Genomic DNA, 26,529 nt, shown 5'->3' with positions numbered 1-26,529 from the left:
TTCCTGATTTAACTGTCTGCTTAGCTGCTGTTGGTGTATAGGAGAGCTACTGAATGGTCTAGTTCGTTTTTGAGGAGTAAGGAAGGAAGGGGTTGGTTAGAAGGAAGGAGAACCAAGAAAATAGGCCTAGCCTGCTAGGGAGAGCTAGGATCTTGGTATAGAGTAGCACATAATCCTGTGCTGTATTTGATAGTTACTACCTTAATTTTACATTTTTCACATTTATAGATAGTTTAGAAGGGAAAGAACAAATTGAAACTTACATTGTCAATATTTTAAAAACGTAATGCTTTGTATTTAAAAAGTAATATGTGTGGTAAAACCCCCAACTAAGGCAGAAGAATATAAATTATTCCCTACTACTCACCATTCTATCCTTCATCCCAAGATAACTATTTTAAAATTTTCATGTGTCTATAAATGCACACACATTTTACGTACAAGAGATTATATAGTCCATGCTTTTCTACAAATTATTCTTTTCACTTAATATTTATATCTTGGATATTCCCCATATCTATACATTTAAATCCACTCCATCCAGTGCAATGACTACAGTCTTGCATTGTATGAAGTGCTATAATTTGTTAACCAGCGTCCTAAGAATGGATATTTCATTTGTTTTACAATTATTTTTGTTTTATAATTATAAATAATTTTGTAGTGAAATTCTAAACATGAAAGGTATATTCCTAAACGTGCTATTGCTGGTTCAAAGTCAGTGTCTAATGACAGTCTACCGAGGCTACCTGTCTGAGATGGAGAGAGAGTGTTTCTTTCTGAACTGTGGCTATGTTAATCGTCTTTCATTCAGGTATTAATGATATTTTACCTCGGCAGAGCAATTTAACATTGCCAACCACTGATCACAATGTATGGATTGGTTTCTTAACCCTGCTTGAGATGAGGGTCTAAGGCACAGAGTCCTGACCTGTCTCCGCTTGGACCTTAGCTGAATCTTCTCATTTCTGGCACGATGTTAATATCTTTGAAGGTAGAGGGGGCTCCATGGAAACTGTGGGTCCAGTGATAGGAAGTATTCTTCTTGTTTGATGGGAAGCCTTGCTGTCTCTCCCTCTTCTGTAATTCTGAGATGACCCAGAATCATTTGCTTCTTGTTCAAGACACCTTCAAGTTTAGTAATTTTCTAGTATGTTTCCCAGAAGATATGTAGCATCTTCTGTTAATGCATGTAGAATTTTAATTCCAAAAGGACAATGTGACGCTTCCGTGTTTCTTTGTGCCAGTCATAAACAAAATTTGGTAAAAGCTAGCTTGATCAACTGCTTGAGGCCGCTGCTTCCAGAATGTACCTGAAGCAGCTTTATATATTATAGTATGTGCTTTACTCTCCAGGAAGACCAGACAAATCTCACTTATTGTTTATCTTTACTTGTTCAGTGAAGGGAGGGCTTCAGTGAGAAGGAACACCAGATATTTATTCATCCATCCATTCGACAAATGGTAATTGAGTGCTTACTGGGAGCCAGGCGTTGTTCTCAGCTAAGCTGAGAGGTGTGTTCTCTGAAGTCCAGGGGATGCAGACCCCAAAGGGCCCAGACAGCTGGGAAACCCAGATGGAAGCCCACAGAATGGAGGCCGGCTACCTCGGCAGAGGGCTAATTGATGTTGAGTTGGCAGAGATCAAGGATGTGGAGAAATGTGAAATGTCTGTCTCCACCTCTTCTTGTGTGTCCTACTAAATGCCTAACCCCACCTACCCTAGCTTGTCATTTGTTCCGTGCAGTGTTTTGAGAAAGAAGAGCCTTCATGGCTTCATGGCTCTTCATGGGCTCTCTTCACATTATACATTTATCTCCGTATCACAGAGCTAGCTGCCTGTATTGCCTGTGGCATTGGACTTGCTGTGTTTTATGTGGGTCTATATGGAAAACATAAAAAGAGACAGACAGGGCCAGGCACGGTGGCTCATGCCTGTAATCTTAGCACTTTGGGAGGCCAAGGCAGGTGGATCGCTTGTGGTCAGGAGTTCAAGACCAGCCTGGCTAACATGGCAAAACCCCATCTCTACTAAAAATAAAAAAAATTGGCCAGGCATGGTGGCGCTTGCCTGTGATCCCAGCTACTTGGGAGGCTGAGACATGAGAATCGTTTGAGCCCGGGAGGCGGAGGTCGCAGTGAGCCGAAATCATACCACTGCACTCCAGCCCAGAAGGCAGAGTGAGACTCTGTCTCCCCCCAAAAAAGTGGGGAAAGGGAGGAAAAGAAAAAGAAAAGAGGAGAGACATTTTAAGGTGAGAGGAAACAAACACGTTGTCAGAATGGACTTCATGTCCTCTTTGCAACATTTCTTAAAGATTTGTGATAATGATCGTGCTTAGGCAGCCCCATGATGTATAACATTCCTAATGTTCTAGGGAATCGAGTAAAATATTTGTATGATAGATTAGGTGTCTAACTGAAATTGGGAACTTGTGAGTGATGCCACAGCTGTAGGAAGACCCCTTGGTTTTCTGACATTGTTATGTGGATATTTAGAATTAATCGTCTTTAGTGTCACTAGCATGGAATGAATTATAGAACTGTGGAATTCAAATAATTCATAATTCTTAATGTCTTCCTCTGAGTCAAGCTTAATTGACTACAGAGTTTTCACCAAAGGAAGTTGTAGAAACGTCCTCCGCAGTATCTGTGTGGAAGTTGTGGTCATAGACATTTTTTGTCCTGTGTAGCTGGTACCTTGTGTATAATGAGCATTAAATATTTTTTTAATTAAAAAGCATAAACTTTAAAAAATTTAAATTGTTTTTAATATCCACAATTTCCTATGCAACTTAGAATCTAATACTTACTGTGTGACTCTGGCAAACTGTTTAAATTTTCTAAGCCCCACTTTTTTCATTGATGAAAGGCCGTTGTCTTATAAAATGAGCATAATAATGTTTATGGCACAGATCTTGTATCATTTTTAGATTTATATGCTTTTATTAAAATTTTGTGTTTTGTATTATAAATAAGGACAACATAACAGTTTTGTTGAGGGGGTAAATAAAATAACAAATATAAACTTTCTTTACAAGTTCTCCAGCACCAGGCTCAATATTACTGTTATTATGATTCCCATTATTACTAAATTCTTTAACCATAAATAAAACATAGGACCCAGGATCTGAATGGGGTTTAGTTCTGTGTGTTCGAATGGTGATATGCATACAGTCTAAATTTTGAAAAGGAAGGAAAAAGCATGAAACATTCATTTACTACATATTCTTAATGTATCTTATACTGTTTTGTTCAGTGCCAACTCTGTGCCAGTGTGCGAACAGCGGAACCAGATTGCGTGTTTGGGGAAACCAGGAATTAGAGTGCCAGGCACTCTCCTGTATGCTGAGGATACAGTTTGATAGAAACTAGATGTAGACTTTCTTCTTATGGTACGGTTTAATAAAGGATTCAGATAATTAGCATAAGAAGTGCCATTATGCGGGAGAGTGGAGGGTTCTATGTAGGACTTACGCAGGGCCCCAAGGTTTGGTGAGGGGAGTCTGGGAATGTTCCCAAAAGGGAAAAATCACTAAAGTGAGACCTTCAGGACAAGGAGGAGGTGGGCAGGTGGACAGCAGAGGTGTTCAAGGCACAGGAACGAGCCATAACATAGCAGTTGGGAAGATTGGGAGCTGACCTTGAGCAGATGAGCAGGGGCTAGGTCCTGCAAAGCCGTGGCTACCAGACTGGGACTCTCTCCTGAGGGGAGGGCAGTGGCATGACCAACTGCTCTTTTTTTAAGAAACACCACCTTGGCTTGACGGTGGAGGAGCGATTGGGCTGGGGTAGGAAGGCCAGCTGGGAGATGTATTTTAGGAGGCTTTGCAGGGGGCTGAGAGGGAGAACATGGAGGCCTGGGCCAAGGATTTGGCAGTGTGGAAGGAGAGAGTTGGACAAATGTGAGCGGTCTTCAGGTAGTAGAGTTGACAGGTCTAGAGGGGGTTGATTGGATATGGGGGGCATGGGAAATGGCAGAGTCCAGATGATGCCCAGATTTCTGACCCAGGCAACTAGGTGGGTAGTGCTGCCATCTGTTGACACAGGCAACAAGTGGAGGCTGGGGTTGGGGTCGGCATGTTGGTGAGCTAAGTCTGGACATGCAGGCTGTCTATGAGAAACCTGACTTGAGAAGGCCACGTAGGGAGTTGGATAATTGGTAGCTGAGAAGAGAGATTTGAGTGATTCTTGGAGACTTGCACAACATCAACATGAAGATGGCACCTGAAGGCAAGGAATGAATGACATGTCCCAGGAAGACTGTCACTTGGGAAGAGACCAGGTTTTGCACAGAGCCTGGAGTGGCGCAGGAGGGAAACATGGCAAGCAAACTGAGGAGCAACCAGAGAGACAAGAGGGAGACCGTGATCTCATGGTACCAGAGGGCCAGGGAAGGAGGGCTCTGAAGGGCAATGCTAGCCAAGGGGAGGTAGGAGAGTGAAACGCATCCACGGATTGCCCCATGAGGAAGTTGAATCCTGGCTGCGAACAGGAGAACCAGATTGCATGTTTAGGGAAACCAGGAATTGGAGAGAGAGAGCAAGTGTAGACAGCTTTGCAGAAAACTACGGCTGGTAAGAGAAGGTGTAATGGCAAGAAAGAGGCTCAGGGAGGCTTATCGTTCTCTTTTTCTAAATATGGAGGGGCCTTGACCAGGTTTATTTGCTGATTCGAAAAAGCCAGTTGAGACCAAGAGCAAACAGGAGAAAGTGGCATCTGTGGGAAGGTGGGGTAGGGGGGACGGGCCTCAGAGCCCAGGTGGGAGAGTTAACCTGGGGAGGAGAAAGGGCTGCCCTCAGAGAGGAGGAAGGGGTGTGAAGGCTGAGTGAGGGAAGGTTGGAGGAGGGAAATTGAGGCGCGTCTGACCGCTGGTGACTGAGGAACCGAGCCCCTGACCTCATACCCCGATTCCGCTTTTGTGGTGACCGCAGGGGCTGCGCTGTGTTCTCCTCCAGATTCTGATATTTTTATTGTCTTATTTCTCTCTTCTCTGTCCTCTTGACCCACTGAGACTGCTAGCTAAGCTTACAAACTGCCCGTACCAAAACAGGTCATTCTCTCTTCACACAGGGTGTCCTTCCCTCTCAGGTACATTCGTGAGTTTATTCTGGTAGTTTCCACCTGTGTTGCCTCCGTGGAGAACCGTGATGGTTGGCCTGTCAGGGTGATTAGCTATCATGAGGCATTTGGGGCCATGCATCTCCTTTTAATTCTTCCTTTTTGAAAAGTCAGTTCTATTTATCTTCTTTCTAGCCTAGGGCTTGTCCTCTACCTCACAGGTAAGTTGATTCAGTTCAGTGGATAGCAGTAGTTCAAGGTGACTCTTACTCCTTTTCAGAAATCCCATTTCAACCTCAGCCTATCTCCTCAGTGGTCCTGGAGTCGAGTTGGATTCAGGAAGAGCATGAGCTATTTTTTAAGGCTAATGTTGAGGGTTTCTGGGCCTTCTGGGTCCATGAGACTGACCCACCTGAAGTGTCGGGACTGGATGAGAGGACTCAGACACCCTTCTCCCCTCTGACTTCAGGCACCAGCCCATGACCCTGAGTGGCCACAGCAAGGATTGTGGGAAAGGGCATCATGGTTAAAACATAAGCATGTTATAAAATATGACGCATTGTGTAGATAGATAGCTTTTAAAATTCCTAGGAGCTGAAGTTTAGAAACTGGGGCCGTAAAGTGAAAATGAAATTTAACTGAGCATTTGGCGGAGGAAAAATAATTTACTGGCTCCCCCATGAAAAGCCCTGGGATTCAGCATCCTTCTCATCGCAGACACCTGTGATTAATGACAGCCCCGCACTGCTGCTGGGAAAGGAGCGCTTTGAAATAGCATAGTAGGGACTTTGCAAGTGGGTCTCATTTGGTTAAGTTACTGCCTTTGTGAGGTTCTGCTGCATCTTTATATTCTACCAAGGAGAAGATGGTAAATCAGAGTAATTGCTTCATCCCAAGGCACTTTTATATTGTAAAGGAAGAAGGTCCTGTTAAGAAACTCAAATTAACTTCTGCTGTTTATACTATATGGAAAGACTCGGAAAGCTGCTTGTCATACAGCCTGGCAGTTTATTTATCATGGAACAATTCCATTAGAACCTGACACTTGTTCTCATGGCACCAAGACTTAGGATCCCTCAGGAAAAGCATTTAACCCTTGGAAATGCAAAGCTGTCATTTATCTGTCATCTCTCTAAAACCCACTGGAGTGTATTTACGAGAGAGATTTGAAACAGTCATCGTTCTGCTGAACTAGAAATGGAGCTGGGACTCAGTGAATGATCAGTGAAAAACTGATGAGTGTCCAGTACCAGTTTGCAGCGACTCGACTGTGCTAGCTCTCTCATAAAATGAACTCACTGTGGCATTCTGTATCTCTTAAGGAATTCAGTATGCAGAATTCACACTGAAAAACTGGTAGAATGTGGGAGTCGGTTTACCTTACAGCTTCTGAAATCGTCTGTTTGAAAAAATATAGGGACTAGGGTATTAGTTCACTGCTAGTGCTGTGTCATTTGAATTGCGTATTCCAGTTATATTTTATAGGTTTTAGAAGAATTCTTAAAATTAACCTATATATATCAACCAAGGAGGCTTAGCAGATCTTGGAAGAATGAACTGAAACAGTCATGATCCGTAAATTAACACCCTTTTGCCTAGCACTTACTAACAAAGGATGAAGGTACCATTTGTCAAAGCTTGTCAGTAAGCAGTTCCCCAGGGAGGCAGTGGAGCAGAGTCTAAGAATTTGGTGTCTGGTGCCAGACTGCCTGGCCTCACATCTAAGTGATGTCGCTTACTGGCTATGGGACTTGGACAGTGAAGAGCCTCTTGTTTCTTCACTGTAAACAGGGAGAATGCCTCTTGAGGTTTTAAATGCAGCAATTCATGTAAAGTCCATGCAGAGTAGTTGTTAACGAGCAACATTTAACGTGGGCCAGATGGACCTGGGAGGATGACATAGATCCAGAAAATTATTTGGGATGACAACTGTGGGTTAAACGTGTCTATGGTTGTTTGTGACTTTGTGACTCCCTTTAATGTCATAGTTTCTCAAAAGATATAGTACAGAAGTGGTTATGGCACAGACCACCCTCAGTATCATTCCCGTTCTGGTAGAACAGGTCAGCACAGCTAAAGTAAAGATCTAGAAATGCTCCCAGAAAATATTTTCAAGATTGAATTAAGATTGAGAAAACCTTGACTTGCTTGTGGTCAGAGACAAACAAGTAAAAGGGAACCGATATTTTTGAGGAGTCCATGGTAGAAGTAATGCACAGTGGGTGGAGGGAGTGTTGGTGACCCAATGTTATAGTGCTATTGGGGGAAGGTAGACAGAACATTCATGGGAACTGAAATTACTTGGCTCATAAGAAAAATCCAGTATAAGTGAGCAGGGGCATAATCATATTCTTTAGGATTTAAAAATTTGTTATATGCACTGTTGACTATTTCTTACTCTTCAACAGATTTTTAACCACTAGCACCTTCACCACCACTTTCACCACCACCAATACCATTACCACCACCACCAGCATTGTCGTCATCACCACCATCACTAATGTCACCACCATTATCATCACAACCACTACCATCATTACCATTACCACCACTACCACCATCACCACCATCAGCATCACTACCATCACCATTATCATAACAGTCACCACCATCACCATCAGTACCACCAGCACCATCACCACCTTCATCACCAATACCATTACCACCACCATCACCACCACCACCATCAGCATCACTACCATCACCATTATCAACACAACCACCACCATCATCTCCATGGCCACCACTACCACCGCCACCATCACTACCACTATCACAACCACCACCATCACCATCACTACTACCACCACCATCACTATCACTACCACTAACATGTTCACCACCATTACTGTCACCATCATCATGACCGCTACCACGGCCACCGCCACCACCGCTACCACTGCCATCACCACCACTACCATCATCACCACCACTACTGTCACCATTATCATCACAACCACAGTCATCATCAGCGTCACCACAACTATCACCACCACCATCACTATCACCATTGCTACCACCACCATCACTACCACTACCACCACCATCACCACCATTATCACAATCATCACTATCATCACCACTACCACTGCTACCACGGCCACTACCACCAATACCTTCACCACTACTGTCACCAGTGCTACCACAACCACCATCACCATCACCACCACCACCACCATCACCATGACCACCACTGCCACCACCACCACCATAACCATCATCACCATCACCACCATCATCACTACTACCAGGACTTCTGCTGCCGCTATCACCACCGCCACCACTGTCACCACCATTGCACCTGTATCATCACAACCACAACAACTCAGGGCTTCAAAGACTCCAGTTGGGAGATTCTTGCCTTTTTACCACGTTCTACCTTCAGCCTCACCTCCTCTGTCTGAGTTGACTCTGTCCCATGCTCCCTCTCTGCCTTTCAGTCCACCAGCTACGTCTATAGATTAAGAAGGGAATTTGCAAGTACACTTCAGCAACCTTGCTTTACTCTAATTTAAAAAACAATTTCTGATTTTTGTCATTTGCATTATAAATAACGAGATGTTAATGAGTTTGACTCGTTAAATTTAAAACAATTGTTATAATTTTGGAGTGTTTGATTAAATTTCCTTAATTATACACGGTGCTTATGCTGCTGCTCTGGGGAGCAGGAGAGTTTCTGGGGAATGGTCTTCTCTCCTCCTTACGCCTTTTCTTCTTCCTGCTCACCCTCATGACTCCAAGTCCATGCCCAGGGAGCATGCTACCATATCGTCAGGTCTCAAAGTATCTGAAAAGATCGTCTTCTCTGTGGCCAGGCTGCTTAGAGGCAGCCTGATGCAAACTGTGAAAAGGGGGAGAGTGTTTCTGTTTCCTCTGAATCCACCCTTCATGCATTTGCTCCAAACCAAACGTGCTCTTAGGAAGGGATCAGACGAAACTATTTAGAGTGAGGTAGCAGTGATAAGTTAGCGGTGGGTAAACCACATAAATGAAACTTTAAATGAGGAATTCCACCTTGTTAAAGAACTAAGGTGGGCCGGGCACGGTGGCTCACACCTGTAATTCCAGCAATTTGGGTGGCCGGGGCGGGCGGATCACGAGGTCAGGAGATGGAGACCATCCTGGCTAACATGCTGAAACCCCGTCTCTACTAAATATACAAAAAAAAAAAAAATTAGCTGGTGTGGTGGCATGCGCCTGTAGTCCCAGCTACTCGGGAGGCTGAGGCAGAAGAATCACTTGAACCTGGGAAGTGGAAGTTGCAGTGAGATGAGATCGCCCCACTGCACTCCAGCATGGGCAACAGAGTGAGACTCCGTCTAAAAGAAAAAAAGGAAGTAAGGTGGTATGGAGAGGATAACATAACAGCCTCTGAATATACTCCCAAAGACCACTTACTAGTAATCCATGTATTTTGTACCTTTAAGCCCTTCTTCCTTTCCTTGTCCTTAACCTGCCCTTTTCTCAAGACCCAGCTCAAAGCTGGTCTCCTGAAGGAAACAATGCTGATTCCCTGTGCTACCCCTGCCCGTGCCCTGACCACAGGCTACTCACATTGTTTGCTTGTGAAGGGGTCCCCTTCCTCCTTCTCCCCATTCTCCTTGCCCCAGACTGTTGTCTTCTCATCAGCAGGATGGCTCAATCACAGCCCTGTCTCCCCAGTATCTGACACAGTGGCATTCAGAAAATGCTTTTGGGTGAAAGTGAATTGTGTTTTTGTTACTTGAAAAGGACAGTATTTTAAAAACATGCAAAACATGATAACTTTTTCCAAAAGATAGGGGAGAGGTGGTTCATTCTCTTCTCCTTGAATTCATTTATTTCTTAGATCCCCACAACCCTGGAGATACATCGGTAGTTTGGATAATTTTTAAAAAATAAGAATAAAACATTTTGATGATTCTAGTCGAGGGATACAATTGGCTTCATCTACCCTTGCCTAAAAGTCTCCTCCATGGGAAATGCAGTTTGCTTGGAGCAAGTGCTCCAAAACAAACTGCATTTCATCAGATTTCATCAGGCTGCATGTGGATGTGTGCGGTGGGGAGGAGGTTGTCCCTCCTGGCTGGCTGGGTCTGCTGAATCAACCTGTGGCTCAGCCAGAGGGCAGGCTGTCCTGGCTCCAGCACCTTTCTCACCAGTAGGGCAGCCTAGGGAGAGATTGGAGCAGGCTGATGAATGGGTAGCATTTGATAAAAGTAGTGACATCAGTAGCCCTCGCTGGGCAACTTTAGAATCTATCATTTAAAATTTTTTTTATTCACTCCTCTATCTTCCATTCCACAGTTCTGGGTTACATGGGTCTGCTTTGTGTGTGTGCTGTGGAAGGAGACTGATTTCTGTCTTTTGTCAATTGGGGGCTGTAAACAATTATAACAGCTGAGACTTTATTCCAGAATTCTCCTATGGTTCTCTCTGTCTGACTGGGAAATAGCTTGCCTTACTTCATTTATTGCTGTTTTGCCTCTGTGGGGCTCATGTTAACTAGTTCTCACTACTGGGCTTGTAGACATCAGGGTTTAGGAGGCGCCACCACTTGTTGGCTCCAGGGTAGCTCCTGTTCTCTGGGCAGAGCTGAGTAAGGTACTTTGGACGTTGCTGTTCCTTCTACACAGTGTCTCTTTATGACATTGTTTTGATGATCAAACTCTTATCCTAAGTTTCTTGATCTTTATAAAAGTTAACCCAGTCATAATATTCACCATCACTGTCTTTCTCCAATGGGCATTGTGAGGATAATTAAGGGACATATAGGTGAAATGTTTTGAGCTCAATGGAAGAGAGAAGCCATCAGGCTCATAGATGTTACTTTTACTTAGTTTCATGCTGTTACCATAGGATCAAGAATAGATGAATTTTGGAAATGATGACAGTTTCATGTTTAGACATCTATTTCTACTTAACCACCATCATTGGCCTTGGCTGGAGCTCTACAAGATACCTCAATTTATAGATTTAAAACAAATAAGTGAGAAATGATCAAAAATGTTTTTTACTACATTTTTATTTGCTATTTAAAAAAAATTCTAAAAAAATAAATAGGCCTTTTTTTTTTTAGATGGAGTCTCGCTCTGTTGCCCAGGCTGGAGTGCAGTGGCGTGATCTCGGCTCACTGCAAGCTCCGCCTCCCGGGTTCACGCCATTCTCCTGCCTCAGCCTCCCGAGTAGCTGGAACTACAGGCGCCCACCACCATGCCTGGCTAGTTTTTTGTGTTTTTTAGTAGAGATGGGGTTTCACCATGTTAGCCAGGATGGCCTCGATCTCCTGACCTCGTGATCCGCCCGTCTCGGCCTCCCGAAGTGCTGGGATTACAGACTTGAGCCACTGTGCCCGGCCTAAATAGGCCCTTTAAAAGGAGTTGATTAAAAAGTTTCATTTTTCTGGGAATGTTATACATCTGCAACAAATAATAATATTGAAGCAGTTGGCTACCTCCAGTTTCATGCAAAATAAATAAATACATTTGGTGACATACATTTGAGGAATGTGATTTTTATAATTTTTATGGAAATAGGAACAACTTTACAGATGATAGAAGTTTTTACCATCTGCTGGTAACAAAGAAACATAACTCATAACGTGTGGCATATTTTGAGTTTAATGTATATGTCGGCATGCCGGGAATCGGAATTCTCTTAGACCTAAGTCAGCCATCCCAGGGGAAGCTGACCTGACTTTCAGCTTGTCAGGGGAAAGCTTTCTTTGCTTTTAAAGCATGATCTTCACATTGCTCAAATGGCAGAGGGATGAAGAGGGCTAAGCTTTCATGGCAAGAGATGAAGAGAGAGGCACTCTGCAGGCTGGTGAGCACCAGCACGATTTTCACTTGTAATTAGTGGAACGGGGGCTCACTGTCGAGAAGCTACTGTCTTTATGAGTCAAAACATTTAGTATTGGTGGAAAGGTGAGAGTTCAGACACTTAGGGAGATACAGGGGGTGGGAAGCCCAGCCTTTCTCTTACAGTGACAGCCGCTTTAAGCAAGTGACATTTTAGCTCCCTAGCCATGAAATGACATGTGGTGGGGGGGCTTGTGGTTCTAGTTAAGGAATGGGTGGGTTAGTTTTAAGAAGCAGCTCAGTAGAGGCTACAGAGCCGCCCACCAAGGAAGGAGGAGAGAAACCAAAGGGAAGACCTTGCCTTTCTTTTCGAGTTTCCTTTCCTCTCCTTTGAAGAAGTGGGGACGTTGCCATTTTGGGTCATCCTGGCTTCACCTTAGGGTGTGGAAGCATGGCACAAGCAGGATGGCCGGCCCCTGAAAAGACGGCTAGTGGATTTCCATTCATAGATTATGAGTAAGTGGTCCTGAGGGTGTCCACTCCTTCTTGGTCTTAGGAGCTGTAGGCTGGTTATGTGGGTAGAACCTCATTAGTGGATTTTATCTAGCAATCTGGATGCTTTAGAAAGCATCTCGGAGTGCTTTGGGGGTATCTTTCAGCTTAAAGGGGTTGGGGGATGAGGCAGATTTAAAGAGGAGCCTCTTTTCTCTCACCTCCAACTTCTTCAGAGTAGGACATGACTCACAACTCCCAGACCCTGGAAATGTATTGGGTCCGATATCTGCCTGTTTTGGTTTTTATCCTATTGCCTTTGTCTTAAACATTTAAGCCACACTGAAAAATAAGTGGAGTGTATGAATCTGTTTTCAGGGCTGCATCTGCTGTGGTCCCTTCCTTTGTTCATCTTGCCTCCCGTTCTGCCCCCTCTGGGATTCTGGATCCCTTCCCCTTGGCCTCTGGAAAATATGCGGACAGACTCGTGCATGCTAAGCTCCTCAAGGCTAATCAGGTTTAAAGTGCTTCCCCTTCTTGTGCTGTTTATATTTCTTGCAGGGGTGAAGACATCTTAAACCAGAGGAATGACTCTCTAGTTGTGGAATTTCAGTCATCAGCCAGCAGATGCAGGAGGTATTACTTTGGGCATGGGGGCTTTCTGAGAAGCCCCGAAATCATTCTCAATGACCACCTGCCTGCTCCATCTTACATAAGGCCACTCTGTGCATCACACTGGTCTTGTGTGTCTGGTTGAGTTGACCTGACTGAGGGCAACAAGCATGGGTGTGGGAGTCCCTGTGTGTATGGGAAGAGGGAAGAGTTGTGATGCATGCTGTGCAAGCCTTTTTTTTTTTTCTTTTGAGACGGAGTCTCGCTCTGTCGCCCAGGCTGGAGTGCGGTGGCAAGATCTTGGCTCACTGCAAGCTCCGCCTCCCGGGTTCACGCCATTCTCCTGCCTCAGCCTCCCAAGTAGCTGGGACTACAGGCACCCGCCACCACGCCCAGCTAATTTTTTGTATTTTTAGTAGAGACGGGGTTTCACCGTGTTAGTCAGGATGGTCTCGATCTCCTGATCTCGTGATCCGCCCGCCTCAGCCTCCCAAAGCGCTGGGATTACAGGCGTGAGCCACTGCGCCCGGCCGCTTTTTGTTTTTTAACTGCAGGTGTCAATATTGTTCCAAAAGCTAGAAGTTCATAATGAAACTAGAATTCTCCTGTTGATTAAAGACTACTTCATATCCATCCACAGTGTGGGTCATATGTCCTCAGAGCAGTCTCCATTTGAAATCCATGGAATGTTCGTGAAAGCCGGGGTTTCATATTACAGATGTCCACAAGCAGGGCAGGACCTTCATACCCTCTGCTGGGAACTGGAAGTCTGGTTCTGTGAATAAGAGTGTCTTTCCCATCTCCCACCTTCCTTAGGCTGGTCGCTGTCAGTCACCACAGCAACCCCAGAGAGTTCTTAGTGATCAGTGATCATGATGTTAGAGCTGTGAGCCTCCCAGTTGGTAGAAGATTCCAGAGGCTGCAGTCCCCGTTATATGAAGGTCACTGGTTGGACTCCCAAATCTAATAACTGTGGGTAATATACTAAGGATGAATTAAAATGCTAATAGGCTCCATGTTCTGGATATCGTTACATTCCCTAATCTTAAATTTAAATTAAATGCCTTAGGTGCTGCAGCAGCTTTGCCAGAAGCGTGTTTAGCATCGCATCACCCCTTACACAGCAAATTTAAAGTGCACCCCAGCCACGCGGGCAGAGTTAGGATAAGCAATATTTATTTCACAATAATTTGTATGTCCCCTACAGCTGCATGATACAAATACTCTCTGTTTTACTAAAGATAATTATTTAGCTTTTAAAAATCACAATTTTTATAAGTTCCTTTGAACCCACCGATCCTTTTATTATTAGCAATATTTTATTAGCAATATGTTGGATTCTGTGGCACCTAAAGCTACTCCAAAGCCATTTTATAGATTACCTTCACATTTAAGCCTTATAACAGTGCCATGAAACACCCCTGCTTTATAATGAAGTCACTAAGGCGTAAAGAGACCGAGTGCCTTTTCCATCCCCCTGTCGCTGATTTGGGGAGAACCACATTTTGCAGGTGAGGGTCCCGACTCCCAGCTCAGCGTCTGCCCACCTGACCAAGTGGGAGCTGGAAGCAGAATGATGGCCAGGTCACTGAACCCACCTGCTTCTGCTGGGAAACGAGGACAGAGCTCATCTTAAGGGATCTGTAAGCTCTTTTCGTTGGGTAGCGTTGGTTCTGTTGTCTACATGGAGGCCAGATTTCTTTATCCAGGGAGCCAGAAAAACAAGTGCATTTCCTTCCTTCAGTAAACAGGTCACTTCCTCATCACTAGTTGAATTAGCCCCCTTGTTTTCTCCTTATTAGGGGGAAGGAACACTTTATTTCTTCCTCATTTCTTCCAGTTGTCTGGTGCCTGGCCACTTCATAATTGTATTTTGAGAGAATAGATATTAATTTTCTTCAACAAAAGGCCGAGTTCCTTGATGACACAACATAATTCAATTTCCGTTCTCTCCCCTCGTTGCCTGCACCCCTTCCTGCTGGCACATTTTTCATAGTTAGGAGGAGCGATAGTGTCAAATATATCAGAAGGAAGAATTGATTCAGTAGTCGTTTGACGACTTGACTGATTAACAGAGATCAGAAGAAGACTCATAACTGTGAAAACCACTGCAGCATGGAGTTTTAACAGCTCTTTAGGGAGCTAGTTAATGAAAGAATCACTACAGAAACAGCCATGCAAAAAGAAAGAAAGAAAGAAAAAGAACAGGAGCATTCCCGTATAACACTCAGAAGCTCTGTCATAGAGAAAATATGCTCATAATTTCTATTTACACATCACTGTAATTACCGTCTGCCTTAAGATTACGTTCAGTCTTCTGTCAAAGTTGCTTAGATAGTTCCTCTTTCACACACCAGGAAGAGAAACCTAGTACTGGTTGGAACTGGTCCTGAGGATTCTTTTTCCCCCGAAGCATGTAATTGTTAGACACCCCAGCACGCTGCCTGATTACTCTGGCTTTTGTCTTGTCCGTGTTCTTGTTATCATCACCATTTGTCCACGAACCAGACTGCTGCACTCACATGAGTGTTACGTTGGGCTTTACAGTTTAATTTGTGTGTGTGGTTGTTCTGTCTTCTTTCTCCTGATGCAGTGTCTATGAGCCAGATAGAAATGCGTTACGGAGGAAAGAACGAGAAAGAAGAAATCAAGAAACTCAACAGGATGACGGCACGTTTAATTCTAGTTACTCTCTCTTCAGTGAGCCCTACAAGGTAGATGGTTTTCAGTTGTTCATCTCTACCTTTCACTTGTTTCTCTCACTCCCTGTGAAGGTGGCCTTGACTAAAAGAATTGTCCGACCACACTTCACTGCATCTTCTGTCTGTTCAGCCCGGGGAAGACAGCTCAGCCACCAAGTGCAGGGTCTTCCCCCAGAAATTGAGGTGTGTGGTTCACATGGCTTTACTGGCTACTCCCTCAATAACATGCAACTTTTGTTTACTATTGACACCTGCTTGCTGTGATTTTTATTAATAATACAGACTTCATCTCTGCATTAACATATCAAGGTCAATCCCATTTGTTATGTTTTCTCAGACGTAGGAAAACAAACACTATTAGAAGGAGGTTGTGTTACCTATTTGTCGTACATGGATCACGCTAGGATTAGAGTACCTGTTAGGGCTAATGAGAAAGAAAGTCTAAGATTATTTCTCATTTTTACCAAAGGCCAGAAATATAACCTTGCTTCCAAAATGAAATGTCCTCCCAGATTTCACAAATACCTTAGGCTGTGTGGAGCTCTGGGTTATTCCGGCTTCCTGCACGTTTAGCCCCTGTTCCTTTAAGCTTCACATTGACATCTCTTGCGTGTCACTCTGGATTTCTGGCAAGAATGATATTTAGACTAATCCTGAGCCAAATCTGAATTTTCAAGTAAAACTTCTAATGGGACTACAATTACAGGACAATCCAATCATAGAAAGACTTAATCCAGGTCATTTTTTAAAGTTGTAATAGTTAATTTTCCTGATTTCCAGGTAATCTGTTTTAGCTGCAACACACGCAAGACCAAGGATCGATCCACCTGTTCCTTTTTATTTTTTGAGACGGAGTCTCCTTCTGTCGCCCGGGCTGGAGTGCAGTGGCGCCATCTCGGCTCACTGCAACCTCTGCCTCCCGGGTTCAAGTGATTCTCCTGCCTCAGTCTCCCGAGTAGCTGGGACTACAGGAGCCCGACACCACACCCTGCTAATTTTTGTATTTTTAGTAGAGACGGGGTTTCGCCGTGCTGGTCAGGCAGGTCTCAAACTCCTGACCTCAGGTATTCTGCCCACCTTGGCCTCCCAAAGTGCTGGGATTCCAGGCATGAGCCACTGTGCCTGGCCGGATAGATGCTTTTTTATGCACCCCGAGGCCATTACAGGCTTCCTATCCTGTTGCATCCCCAAGTGCTGACAGACACCTTCAGAGACGATGAGGATTTCCATTTCATCTCTCAGATCTCATTCCGCATGTGACAGCCCTGACTCTGTGATTGATAAGGGCACCTGTCCATTATCTCCCGTGTTTCTGTTGTCTCTAACAATAGCGTGGATATGTTTTTCTTTCTCCAGACTAACAAGGGGGATGAACTGTCCAACCGGATCCAGAACACTTTAGGCAATTATGATGAAATGAAAGACTTTTTAACTGATAGATCCAATCAGAGTCATCTCGTCGGAGTTCCCAAACCTGGGGTTCCTCAGACTCCTGTGAACAAGATCGATGAACATTTTGTTGCAGATTCAAGAGCCCAGACCCAGCCCTCATCTATCGGTAGCACTACAACTTCCACACCAGCAGCTGTCCCCGTGCAGCAGACTAAGAGAGGCACTATGGGCTGGCAGAAGGCTGGGCACCCACCCTCCGACGGCCAACAGAGAGCAAGTAAGCACAGGCACAGCTTGCTTAATTTGCACAAATCTGCTAAAACCCAGAGAACCTTAATAAAAAAATAAAATCCCCGTGTATCGAGCCCCTCATCCTTATCTTCCTCTTCTTCTTCTTCCAACTCAGCACAACAGGGCTCTCTCAGGACCTTGCTTGGAGATGGTGTTGGCAGACAGCAGCCACGGGCCAAACAAGTATGCAATGTGGAGGTGGGCCTTCAGACCCAGGAGAGACCACCTGCCATGGCGGCCAAGCACAGCAGCAGCGGACACTGTGTTCAGAACTTTCCTCCATCCCTAGCTTCAAAACCCAGCCTGGTCCAGCAGAAACCGACCGCGTACGTGCGGCCGATGGACGGCCAAGATCAGGCCCCTGATGAGTCTCCTAAGCTGAAGTCGCCTTCGGAGACCAGCGTGCACTGCACATCGTACAGAGGAGTCCCCGCCAGCAAGCCGGAGCCAGCCAGAGCCAAGGCCAAGCTCTCCAAGTTCAGCATCCCCAAGCAGGTGGAGGTGAGTCTTTATCGGCACTGTTCACATGCAACTGCGTAGTTACAAGTGGCAACCTGACCCTTGTGAATTCAGTTTCCGTGTTTCTTGTTTTTCAGTGATGGGGTTGACTTCATGTGGTAGGATTTGTAGCCGTCATTAAAAGGGGAGGCAGACTTACATAATGATGTCTTAAAAATCTCAAACTTATTATAAATGAAATTTTTAGAGTTCCAGCAAATGCAGTTGTGTGTGTATGTATTAGTTAGGGAAGGAATGTCCCCTTCAGTATGGTTTGAGGATTTTCTTCTGAACAGCTAGTGTTCACTGAGGTATGAATAAAATTAAGAAATAAGTGAATAAGTGATTCAGAAATAAGAAAAGCACTTACAGGCTATAATTTCAGTAACTAAATAGGTAAATTTTTATGTGAAAGAGTTCCAGAACTCTTTTAACATTTTTGTGTTTTGAAATATTTTAACACAAACTTTACCAAGTAAACCTCATAATAGTTTTTTAATTAATTGTTTAAATTATTCAACTTTGAATATGGTGAATTATTCAAATATTTTAGAAATCCTGTCCTGTGTCAGACCATATTCCAAATTGATGATGGTTGTGAAGAGTACATGAAGAAAAAAATATGACCATGCATACATATTTTTCGCTGTGATATGGTATACTAACTAAAATTAAATGTGAGTTCTAGAACATTATACTTAGGAACTGTTCAGTTTTTTCTTTTTAACATATTCTTTAAAGACTGAGTAACATTGTGGCCAGAATATTCTTTGTATCTTAATAACCAAATGAAATCAATGATTTGACATTTGTTGTTGCGTTTTTGACAAGACTGAGCTTAAACATTTCTGAACTATCATCTCAGATCACCATGGACTGATAGGGAGATCAACATATCACCCTTAGAGGAGACCTCTTTTTTAATCTATGAGATGTTTACACTGGTTTTGCAGAGAAAATTAAGTGACATGCATACCGTAACTTTTTTTTAATTACACTTTTATGATAGATTCTAGAAAATGTTCACTTGGAATTAATGGAAGCAAAATGTAATTTCTAGAGGCATTTATGTTTTTAAAAGTTTGTAGGAAACACACATACATAACACCTTACAAAACCGAATTCATCAGGCTGTTTGATTCATCATCATCAAATGACTGGTAGCAGCAAATAAATTCCGGTGTATCCTTAAGCAGTGGTGACTGACTTTTACAGCCACCAGGAATCCCTGCATTATTTCAGTCTCAATTGACTTCTTGTTAAAATGGTTTTTATCTACCAGAGAAACTTCAGATTTATTAGGTAATAATTTACATGTTTGTTTATTTTGGAATTCAGTGAGTTCATAAAACTCTAGTTAAAACAAAAAAGATGAATTTTTGATTGCCAGTAAAGCCTTAAGCAGATAACTGTGCAGTTTTTATGAGGCTTTTGGGTATGTCATTAATAACCTGGACACTTTCAGGATGCCCTTTGAGGACTCAGATTGGAAAGAACATGCTGTGTACGGTGTCTGGTTAGCAGAGAGAGCAGGGGATGCCTCAGACAGAGACTCGTGCTGAGAGAAATCAGAGCTTTTCTATGGGAAGTGTTCCATTTCCCCTATATGCAGTGACATTGAACTAGCGAGCCTGCCCTCTTCCTAACATTTTGTCCTGAATATTTCCAAAAGGCCAATCATTCTTTGATAGAGAAGAGATAAGAGGTGTTGTCTGTAGAACAAAGTTTAAAATTGGTGGGTGGGTTCTTTTTTTTATTGGTGAAGGGGGGTGCAGTATTTATTTTAGTAAAAAGCACTGCATATTAGGAGAAATATTGTAATTTGAACCTTATAACACTTGTCTGGGCTCACTCCCACAATAAAAACATGACTAAATTTCACAGTTAGCAGTCGAGTAGTAAGTTACTTCTACCCTTCAAACTCAGAGATTTTTGTTGACAGTATTCCAAGAGAAAATTAAGAAATATTCTTTTGCAGGCACATTATTCAATGTTTATAGTCTGTTCCAATAAAATCCACAATCAGGCCAGGCACAGTGGCTCATTCCTGTAATCCCACTACTTTGGGAGGCTGAGGTGGGAGGATTGCTTGAGGCCAGAGTTCAAGACCAGCCTGGGCAACATAGTGAGACCCCATCTCTACAAAAATTAAGTGAGAAAATAAAATTCACAATCATCACATAGAAGCCGAAGAATTTTATCAACCAGATTTTACTTTTGAGGGAATAAATATTTTTATTTTTTAAAAGAGGTAAAACAATTTAATGTGACAAACCATTTCAAAAATATTCATGTGAATATTTTTAAAAATAAAGATACTGCAGGTGTGAAAATCTCCTCTCAATAGTACAGACATTAATTTCCAGTGAGGTAGAGAAGGTGTTTTTCAGGGAAATTTCCAAAGAAAGTGACCTACAAGGTTATTACTTGACTATGGTGTTTCAGGATGTTAGCTACAGAGCAAGACTTATCACAGTGTGAAGAATTTGGGGGTTGGAAGGGTTAGGTAAAAGTGACATAGAAACAAGGAGGGTCATGCAAAAATAGCTGTTTGGCATTGTATAGGTACATTCCTCATAAGAAAATCAGATTAATGACTAGGTGCAATGCGATGAGAATGGGTTTTTTTTTTTTTATTGTAAGATGTAATCTCTGCCTCCAAGAAATTTACATTAACTGAATAAATTAGACTCCAGCACATAGCTTTTAATTTGCAGTTTCTCTCATTTACAGTCCAAATTAAGTTTAAAATTGGCCTTTTAGTCCTAGGAAAATTCCCTCACCTTCATTACCCTTGTAGTAGAAAAACAATTCTGTATTATTTTTAAAAATTGGGAAAATCTGAATCCCTTTTGCCTGGTTTTACACGTCATAAACTCTTCATTCTTTCCCTTACAACATTGGCACCCTACCTGCTGCTATGGCAAATTATTTGCAATAATTCCTGAGTCTTCAATAATAGGTAATTAGTGCAGAAAAATCCAGTGCAATTTGATGTGGAAGTTAAAGACCTCAAGAGAATTCCTTAACTCAAACACCTGCCTCTTGGCTGGCTTTTCCCGACTCAGTTTTGTGTTTAATGAAAAACATATTTTCGTTGTTGTAGCTGACTCTTTTATTCTGAACACCGCCCCTCATTAAGTGAGCCTCCCTGGGAGTGCCCCCTGGAAGGGTGTCTACAGTTAGGTGAGAGACCAGGGACTAACGAATGGCCAAAGCAGGCCCTCTAGAATGTTCTAGGGCCCGGCACACTGAATTTTATTTCGGACTGAAGTGAATTATTTTTTGTTTCACACGCACACACAAATTAATATTTTGTGCTCAACGTGTAATTCCAGATCCAAACACTGGGGACAGTTAACCTAGAGAGGCAGATACAGTTTTGTGGGACCTCAAATTTGCGTAGTCTTGGGGACCTTCTGTAGGAATAAAGGAATAGAAAATATCTCACCCTTGCCATTATTTCAAAAAAAATGTAACTGTGTGAACACAGTACCACCCCCACCCCACCCCACCCCCAACTCCCCTGGGCCTTGGAGACCCTGAGGCGTAAGCATCATTAACTTCATAGTGTATCTGTCTTTGGCTCATGGAATAATATAAAATCATTACTAAGATGATCATTTTAGATTTGGAAAAAAGTTATATTAGCCTACACTTGGTAGAATTTAAAAATACGTATGTATATGTTAGGTGATGGGGCCAGGGCACAAAAATAGGACAGTGGCGTGCAAAACCTAACATGCAGAGCCAGTGAGACAACACAGGAGCGCCCTGGGCCTTTTGCAGTCGGTGGTTTGACAAGTTACAGCTCCAGCGGTATATTCCAAAACCTACACGTTATAGTTTGCTGTTTGCAATTTAATAAGTAGTGATAGTTTGAAACTGCTGTTGCAGAGGGCTCCAGTGGCTGGGAACAGAATTCATTTGATAAGCCAGGGGAGCAAAGGAAGCCAGGAGCTGGTGCCCATAGCTTAGTCAGTGGTAAGGAAAGGGACACCTGAATTTGAATATCAGTCAGTAGACTGTGATATCCTAGATGTTTTCGTAGTGGTTGATAATTTATCTATAAGAACAGAGAAACCATTTGTGGTTGATCAGAATTTTATTTGTTAAAATAAGTAATTAAATAGTCTAAGATGTATTGATGAATCATAGAATTTTCATGAAGGGCATTTTAAAATCGCCGTTTATGCCATGAAAAAGAATAGAAAGATGAAGCGCTGTGATTCCATAAAATAGCTTCCTAGAAAAGCAATTAACTGATTTTTTCTAAAGTTCACAGAAGATAAATGATGTAGGCTTCCTATTTCCTGTCACTCTTGGTTACCTTTGTATGAAAATGGATTTCTTCCAAATTAAAGTCGGCACCAGCCTGTCGGGCAAAAAAGGCATCTGTAAAGCAATGTGTACATTACATATTCATGCCAGTAGAATTTCTTAATTACATTTGAGATGTATAATGTTTTCAAATTGAAGTATTCTATCTGATTGCTCCTGGAAGAAATGAGGGTGTGTGGCAAGCCTGGAGACTCAGTTTCCCCACCTGTCGTGGTGTCGTCTTTCCCATCACCCTCGCTCACCCATGGCAGTTAGAGGCCACATCCAGCAGGACAGCATGGCATAGCAACAGCACTGATGGTTACGCTCTGCGCTTCCTCCTGTCTGCTCGATGGGCAGCTTCCGTCCTCTTAGAACGTGGAGTGCCTGTACTGCATATACCTGGAAGAGCGGAGACCCAGACCTTGATCTCAGATGCTGGAGGGAAGCACGTGGTTTCTGTAGTTTGGATGGGTCATTCTGAAGGTCGTAATGAAGACTGGCAAGTGGAAATATTTCCACATTTTCCAGTCCTTTTATGGTCGGCCAGTGGGGTCTTAAAAGGTAAGGCACTTGGACTGGGTGCGGTGGCTCACGCCTGTAATCCCAGCACTTTGGGAGGCTGAGGCAGGTGGATCACGAGGTCAGGAGATGGAGACCATCCTGGCCAACATAGTGAAACCTCGTGTCTACTAAAAATACAAAAATTAGCTGGGCGTGGTGGTGCATGCCTGTAATCCCAGCTACTCAGGAGGCTGAGGCAGGAGAACTGCTTGAACCCAGGATGCAGAGATTGCGGTGAGATGAGATCGCGCCACTGCAGTCCAGCCTGGGCGACAGAGTGAGACTCCATCTCAAAAAAACCAAAAACCAAAACCAAAACAAAACAAAAAGGTAAGGCACTTAACATGAAAAAACTTCAGTTTCAGTTTCTGTAGTCTTGTGATGAGAAATTTGAAGAAAATGCATTCCAATGTATCCTGTTGTGTGAAGGTGCTAGAGACCTTTTCCTTTCTCTTTCCTCTCTAGGCTTCTTCAGATTTACATCATTAAGCCAAGTTTTCTAGCCTTAAGGGTGGGAAACCACCACTGACCGGGAGGCGTGGAGGGCGGGACCTGGAGGGAGATTATTAGCAAGCCCACTTTATTTTCCATGCTTTCTCAGTTCTCAGAAAGCTTTCTCCCCCGGAGAGCGTCTGAACAGGTTACAGGGCTGCTCTCCCTTCAGCTGCAGCCTCCTGGGCCCGAGCTGCGCACCTGGAGCTGCTCAGGAACCCCCGGGCCTCTGCGTTTGGAGTCAGTTGAAAGTGACGTGTGATCCTGTATTTCTGCCACCCAGAAAGGAGGTATCACTCTTCCAGTTTCGTGAGAAAAGCCTCTTCTTGTGTGTTTCCTCCTCTCTTTGGTCAGAAATCTTGTGCAGTCTTTCAGCTACACAGGGAAGAGGTAGAATGCTGTGGAATGGGTGCAGCTATGGAGACCAGCAAGCACCGGGCCTGCTACCTGTCAGCCGAGTGACGGGGAGCAAGTGGTTTACTTCCTCAGGGCCTCAGTTTCCTTATGTGTGAGGTGGAGAGCATGGTAATGATACCTGCTTGGCAGAGTTATTGCAGCAGCGGGGAGTGAATGAGACGTATGTAATGTGCTTAGCACAGTGGTAACATAGTAAGCGTTTGGTAAATATTGGCTACATTTCTGTTATTTAAACACCTTTGAAAGAAAAGCAAACAAAATAGAAAAGCGAGTATATTGTTGAGAGCGATTTTATGTGTGTGTGTGTGTGTGTGTGTGTGTGTGTGTGCGTGCGCGCTAGAGAGAGAGGAAATTCTGAAAGTTCCTTTGTATTAGACATAACTAAAATCTTGAAAACCAAGATTATCCTGGATTAATATCACAAAGCCTGAGTAGCGTGATTCTTCCTTATTTGATGCTAACCCCCTCCTGAGATTTTATTTTCCAGTCTGAGATCACCTTTTCTCTCTTTTTCTGTGTATTTGTTTTTTTCTGAGCTATTATTATCTATAGGGGAACCTGTCACATGAGAGCTTTATTAATCAAATGAAATGCTAAATAAACACAATTGGAGCTGAGGACAAGTAGTAAAATGTTCACAGAGTAAGCATTTAGAATGACTTGTTGAGACAGATCTGTTTGAAGCCACAGTGTATTTAAATAGTGTGTTTAATTGGGCTGAGCAGTAGGATCACTTATCTCCACATGATTAACCGGCATTAGCAATACATTTACAGTAGATGAAAATGGAGTCTCCCTGGTGCTGTTCGCAGATCCCATTCCATAGCTACGCGTGTGACAGGCACCAGTGGACCATGCCTGGATACTCCCGTTGCTGTTCTGACTAAAGGGTGGGCTGTGGGACCGAGAGATGCCTCTGGAAGTGATACTGACTGGAAACCCTCTCTCTGCTGTAAGTGGCCCGGTTCTAGAGCAGAGCGAGGAGTGTGGGTTCTAGAGCTGGAACGTCTGAGTTTCTTCACTCCATTTCCTGGCCAGATGGCCGGGTGCCTCAGTTGCCTCATCTGTGACAGAATCTTGGTAGAACCTACTGATAGCATTTTTATGACTGTTAGATGAGTTAGTACTTACAGTGCTTAGCACAGTGGCTGGCACGTAGTAAGCCTTCAGAAACAATTCACACTCATAATAATTCCTGTAGTTGTTTATAGTGGCTCTGTTTGCTTCGCATTTACCTGCTCCTGTGTCCAACCCCAGATGGGTTGACAGCTCTGAATGTAGAAATTGAAGAGAGGTGGATGAATTTCACTAGATTATAAGTTCCACAAAACCAGGGATTTTTGTTTATTTTGTTCCTTTTTTTACGGTGCTGCTTATTGAAGCATCTCTAATGGTTCCTGGCACATAGTTTGTTCTCAATAGATGCTTATTGGATGAGTTAATTAATTTAAGGATATGGATGAAAGAAGGTGCTCCCCACCAATCCTGGGCCTCCCCGTGTTGGGGCCTCGGTAATCCCTGCCAGACCTTTATGGGAAGAGAGGAGCCAAACGCTTCCAACATATAATTTATAGCTGCTGTTACAAAGCGAAATAGAAACCGTATTTACTGATGTATGTAAACACAGCACATGTAAAATAAATCTTAGAGCTAGCTGCTGGCCTCAGAAACAAACGCTTAACAGGCAGTGCTCTGAGTGGGACGCTACGTCCTCTGCCTCTTTTTCCTTGTTCTTCTTTGTTTGATTTTCATGAGCAGGAGTCCTTGCCCGGGGGTAGTGTGTGCGGGTGTGCTGTGCGTGTGCTCCCACAGATGGTCGTGTTCTCTGGCCACAAGATGATGTGGGAATGAGGAGGGTGATGAGGGGAGCAGAGCAATGTAGGAGAGAGCCCACATTTCCAGCCTGTCTGCCACATGAACTAGGTTTTAACGTACAAAAGGCCTAAAATATGCGGAGTTCTTAGAAACACCCGTTGGCCCCGTGGGGTGCTGTTTCCCAGAATGTCTCTCGGCGTTTGTCTCTGCATGCCGTTTGGTACTTCACCAATCCTGTTTCTGTCACATTTCCTCATTCAGTTATTCGTGGGAACGCCGCGTTGTTTCGTAATGTTGGCGAGCATAAGCTGTGTATGTCTCCTGAGCCCTGTGTATTTGTTGTCTGACGGACATAACCTTCAGGAATGGCATCTGTGTCCATATAGGCCTTGGCATGTGTTTAATACACACTAAACGGTTGACTCCTTATGTGTGTAACAAAAGGATTAACAGCAGAAGTTAGGAAGATGTATGCATTCAGCTATTTCTATAAGCCCTGACAAAAAGTATAGACAGGCCCTCTGCCCACCTCCTCCCTCATTCTTGGATATCTCCATCAGTGACGAAGGCCATCTCTGTCCCCCGAGGGACGCTCGATGCTTTCTGTGGCATCCCTGCTGAGGCTCATGCTGCTACACTGAAACCCCACAGCAGAAGGGGACTGTGCCCTCCTGCGGTGCCTTTTTTGTCTTTGGGCAGCTCTGACCCTTATGCTGATGGACAAATCAACCCTTCTGTAACTTACGCTTCTTAGCTTTGGTCGTGCCCCTGGGATTTCTTAATTGCTGGCGATTTCATTTTCATCCATCTCTGATGACTGATTTGTACCTACTAGGTCCTTACTGTGTCCCTCAGGACAGTCCCTCACACAGGATCACGCCGCCCTTTACCAGACAGACATTAAAGTCAGAGGAGCCTTCCTGTGTCACCATAGCCTACCTGAATTCCTGTTAGAATTTTGATTTTTAGCCCTTTGGCAGTTGACAGTAAGTGGTATGGAGGGAGGAAAAAGCAGAGCAGGGGAAAGAGGGCTGGGGATGCCCATGGGGGTGGAGGGTGGGAGCTGGCTGCAGCATTGAGAGGGTGGCTGGGTC

At 43.7% G+C, this 26,529-nt stretch overlaps 1 protein-coding gene across 12 annotated transcripts in view; it reads left to right on the top strand.

Annotated features, from left to right (window-relative positions):
* Positions 1-26,529, top strand: part of AFF3 (ALF transcription elongation factor 3) — a 617,822-nt gene that overhangs the window by 118,145 nt on the left and 473,148 nt on the right. For 7 of the 12 annotated variants that reach the window (XM_065527510.2, XM_045368494.3, XM_045368493.3 and 4 more), the window contains exons 3-6: positions 12,894-12,968; positions 15,538-15,658; positions 17,003-17,315; positions 17,445-17,830. In XM_065527510.2, the coding sequence (XP_065383582.1) occupies positions 12,894-12,968; positions 15,538-15,658; positions 17,003-17,315; positions 17,445-17,830 (895 nt within the window). The remainder of the gene's footprint in view (positions 1-12,893; positions 12,969-15,537; positions 15,659-17,002; positions 17,316-17,444; positions 17,831-26,529) is intronic. The other 5 variants (XM_074011090.1, XM_045368495.3, XM_045368498.3 and 2 more) reach the window with 1 other exon arrangement.

The sequence above is a fragment of the Macaca fascicularis genome, chromosome 13 (assembly GCF_037993035.2).
Source record: "Macaca fascicularis isolate 582-1 chromosome 13, T2T-MFA8v1.1".
Classification (NCBI taxonomy): Eukaryota; Metazoa; Chordata; class Mammalia; order Primates; family Cercopithecidae; genus Macaca; species Macaca fascicularis.
The sequence above is the reverse complement of the archived record's forward strand: the minus strand, read 5'-3'. Positions and strand labels throughout refer to the sequence as shown.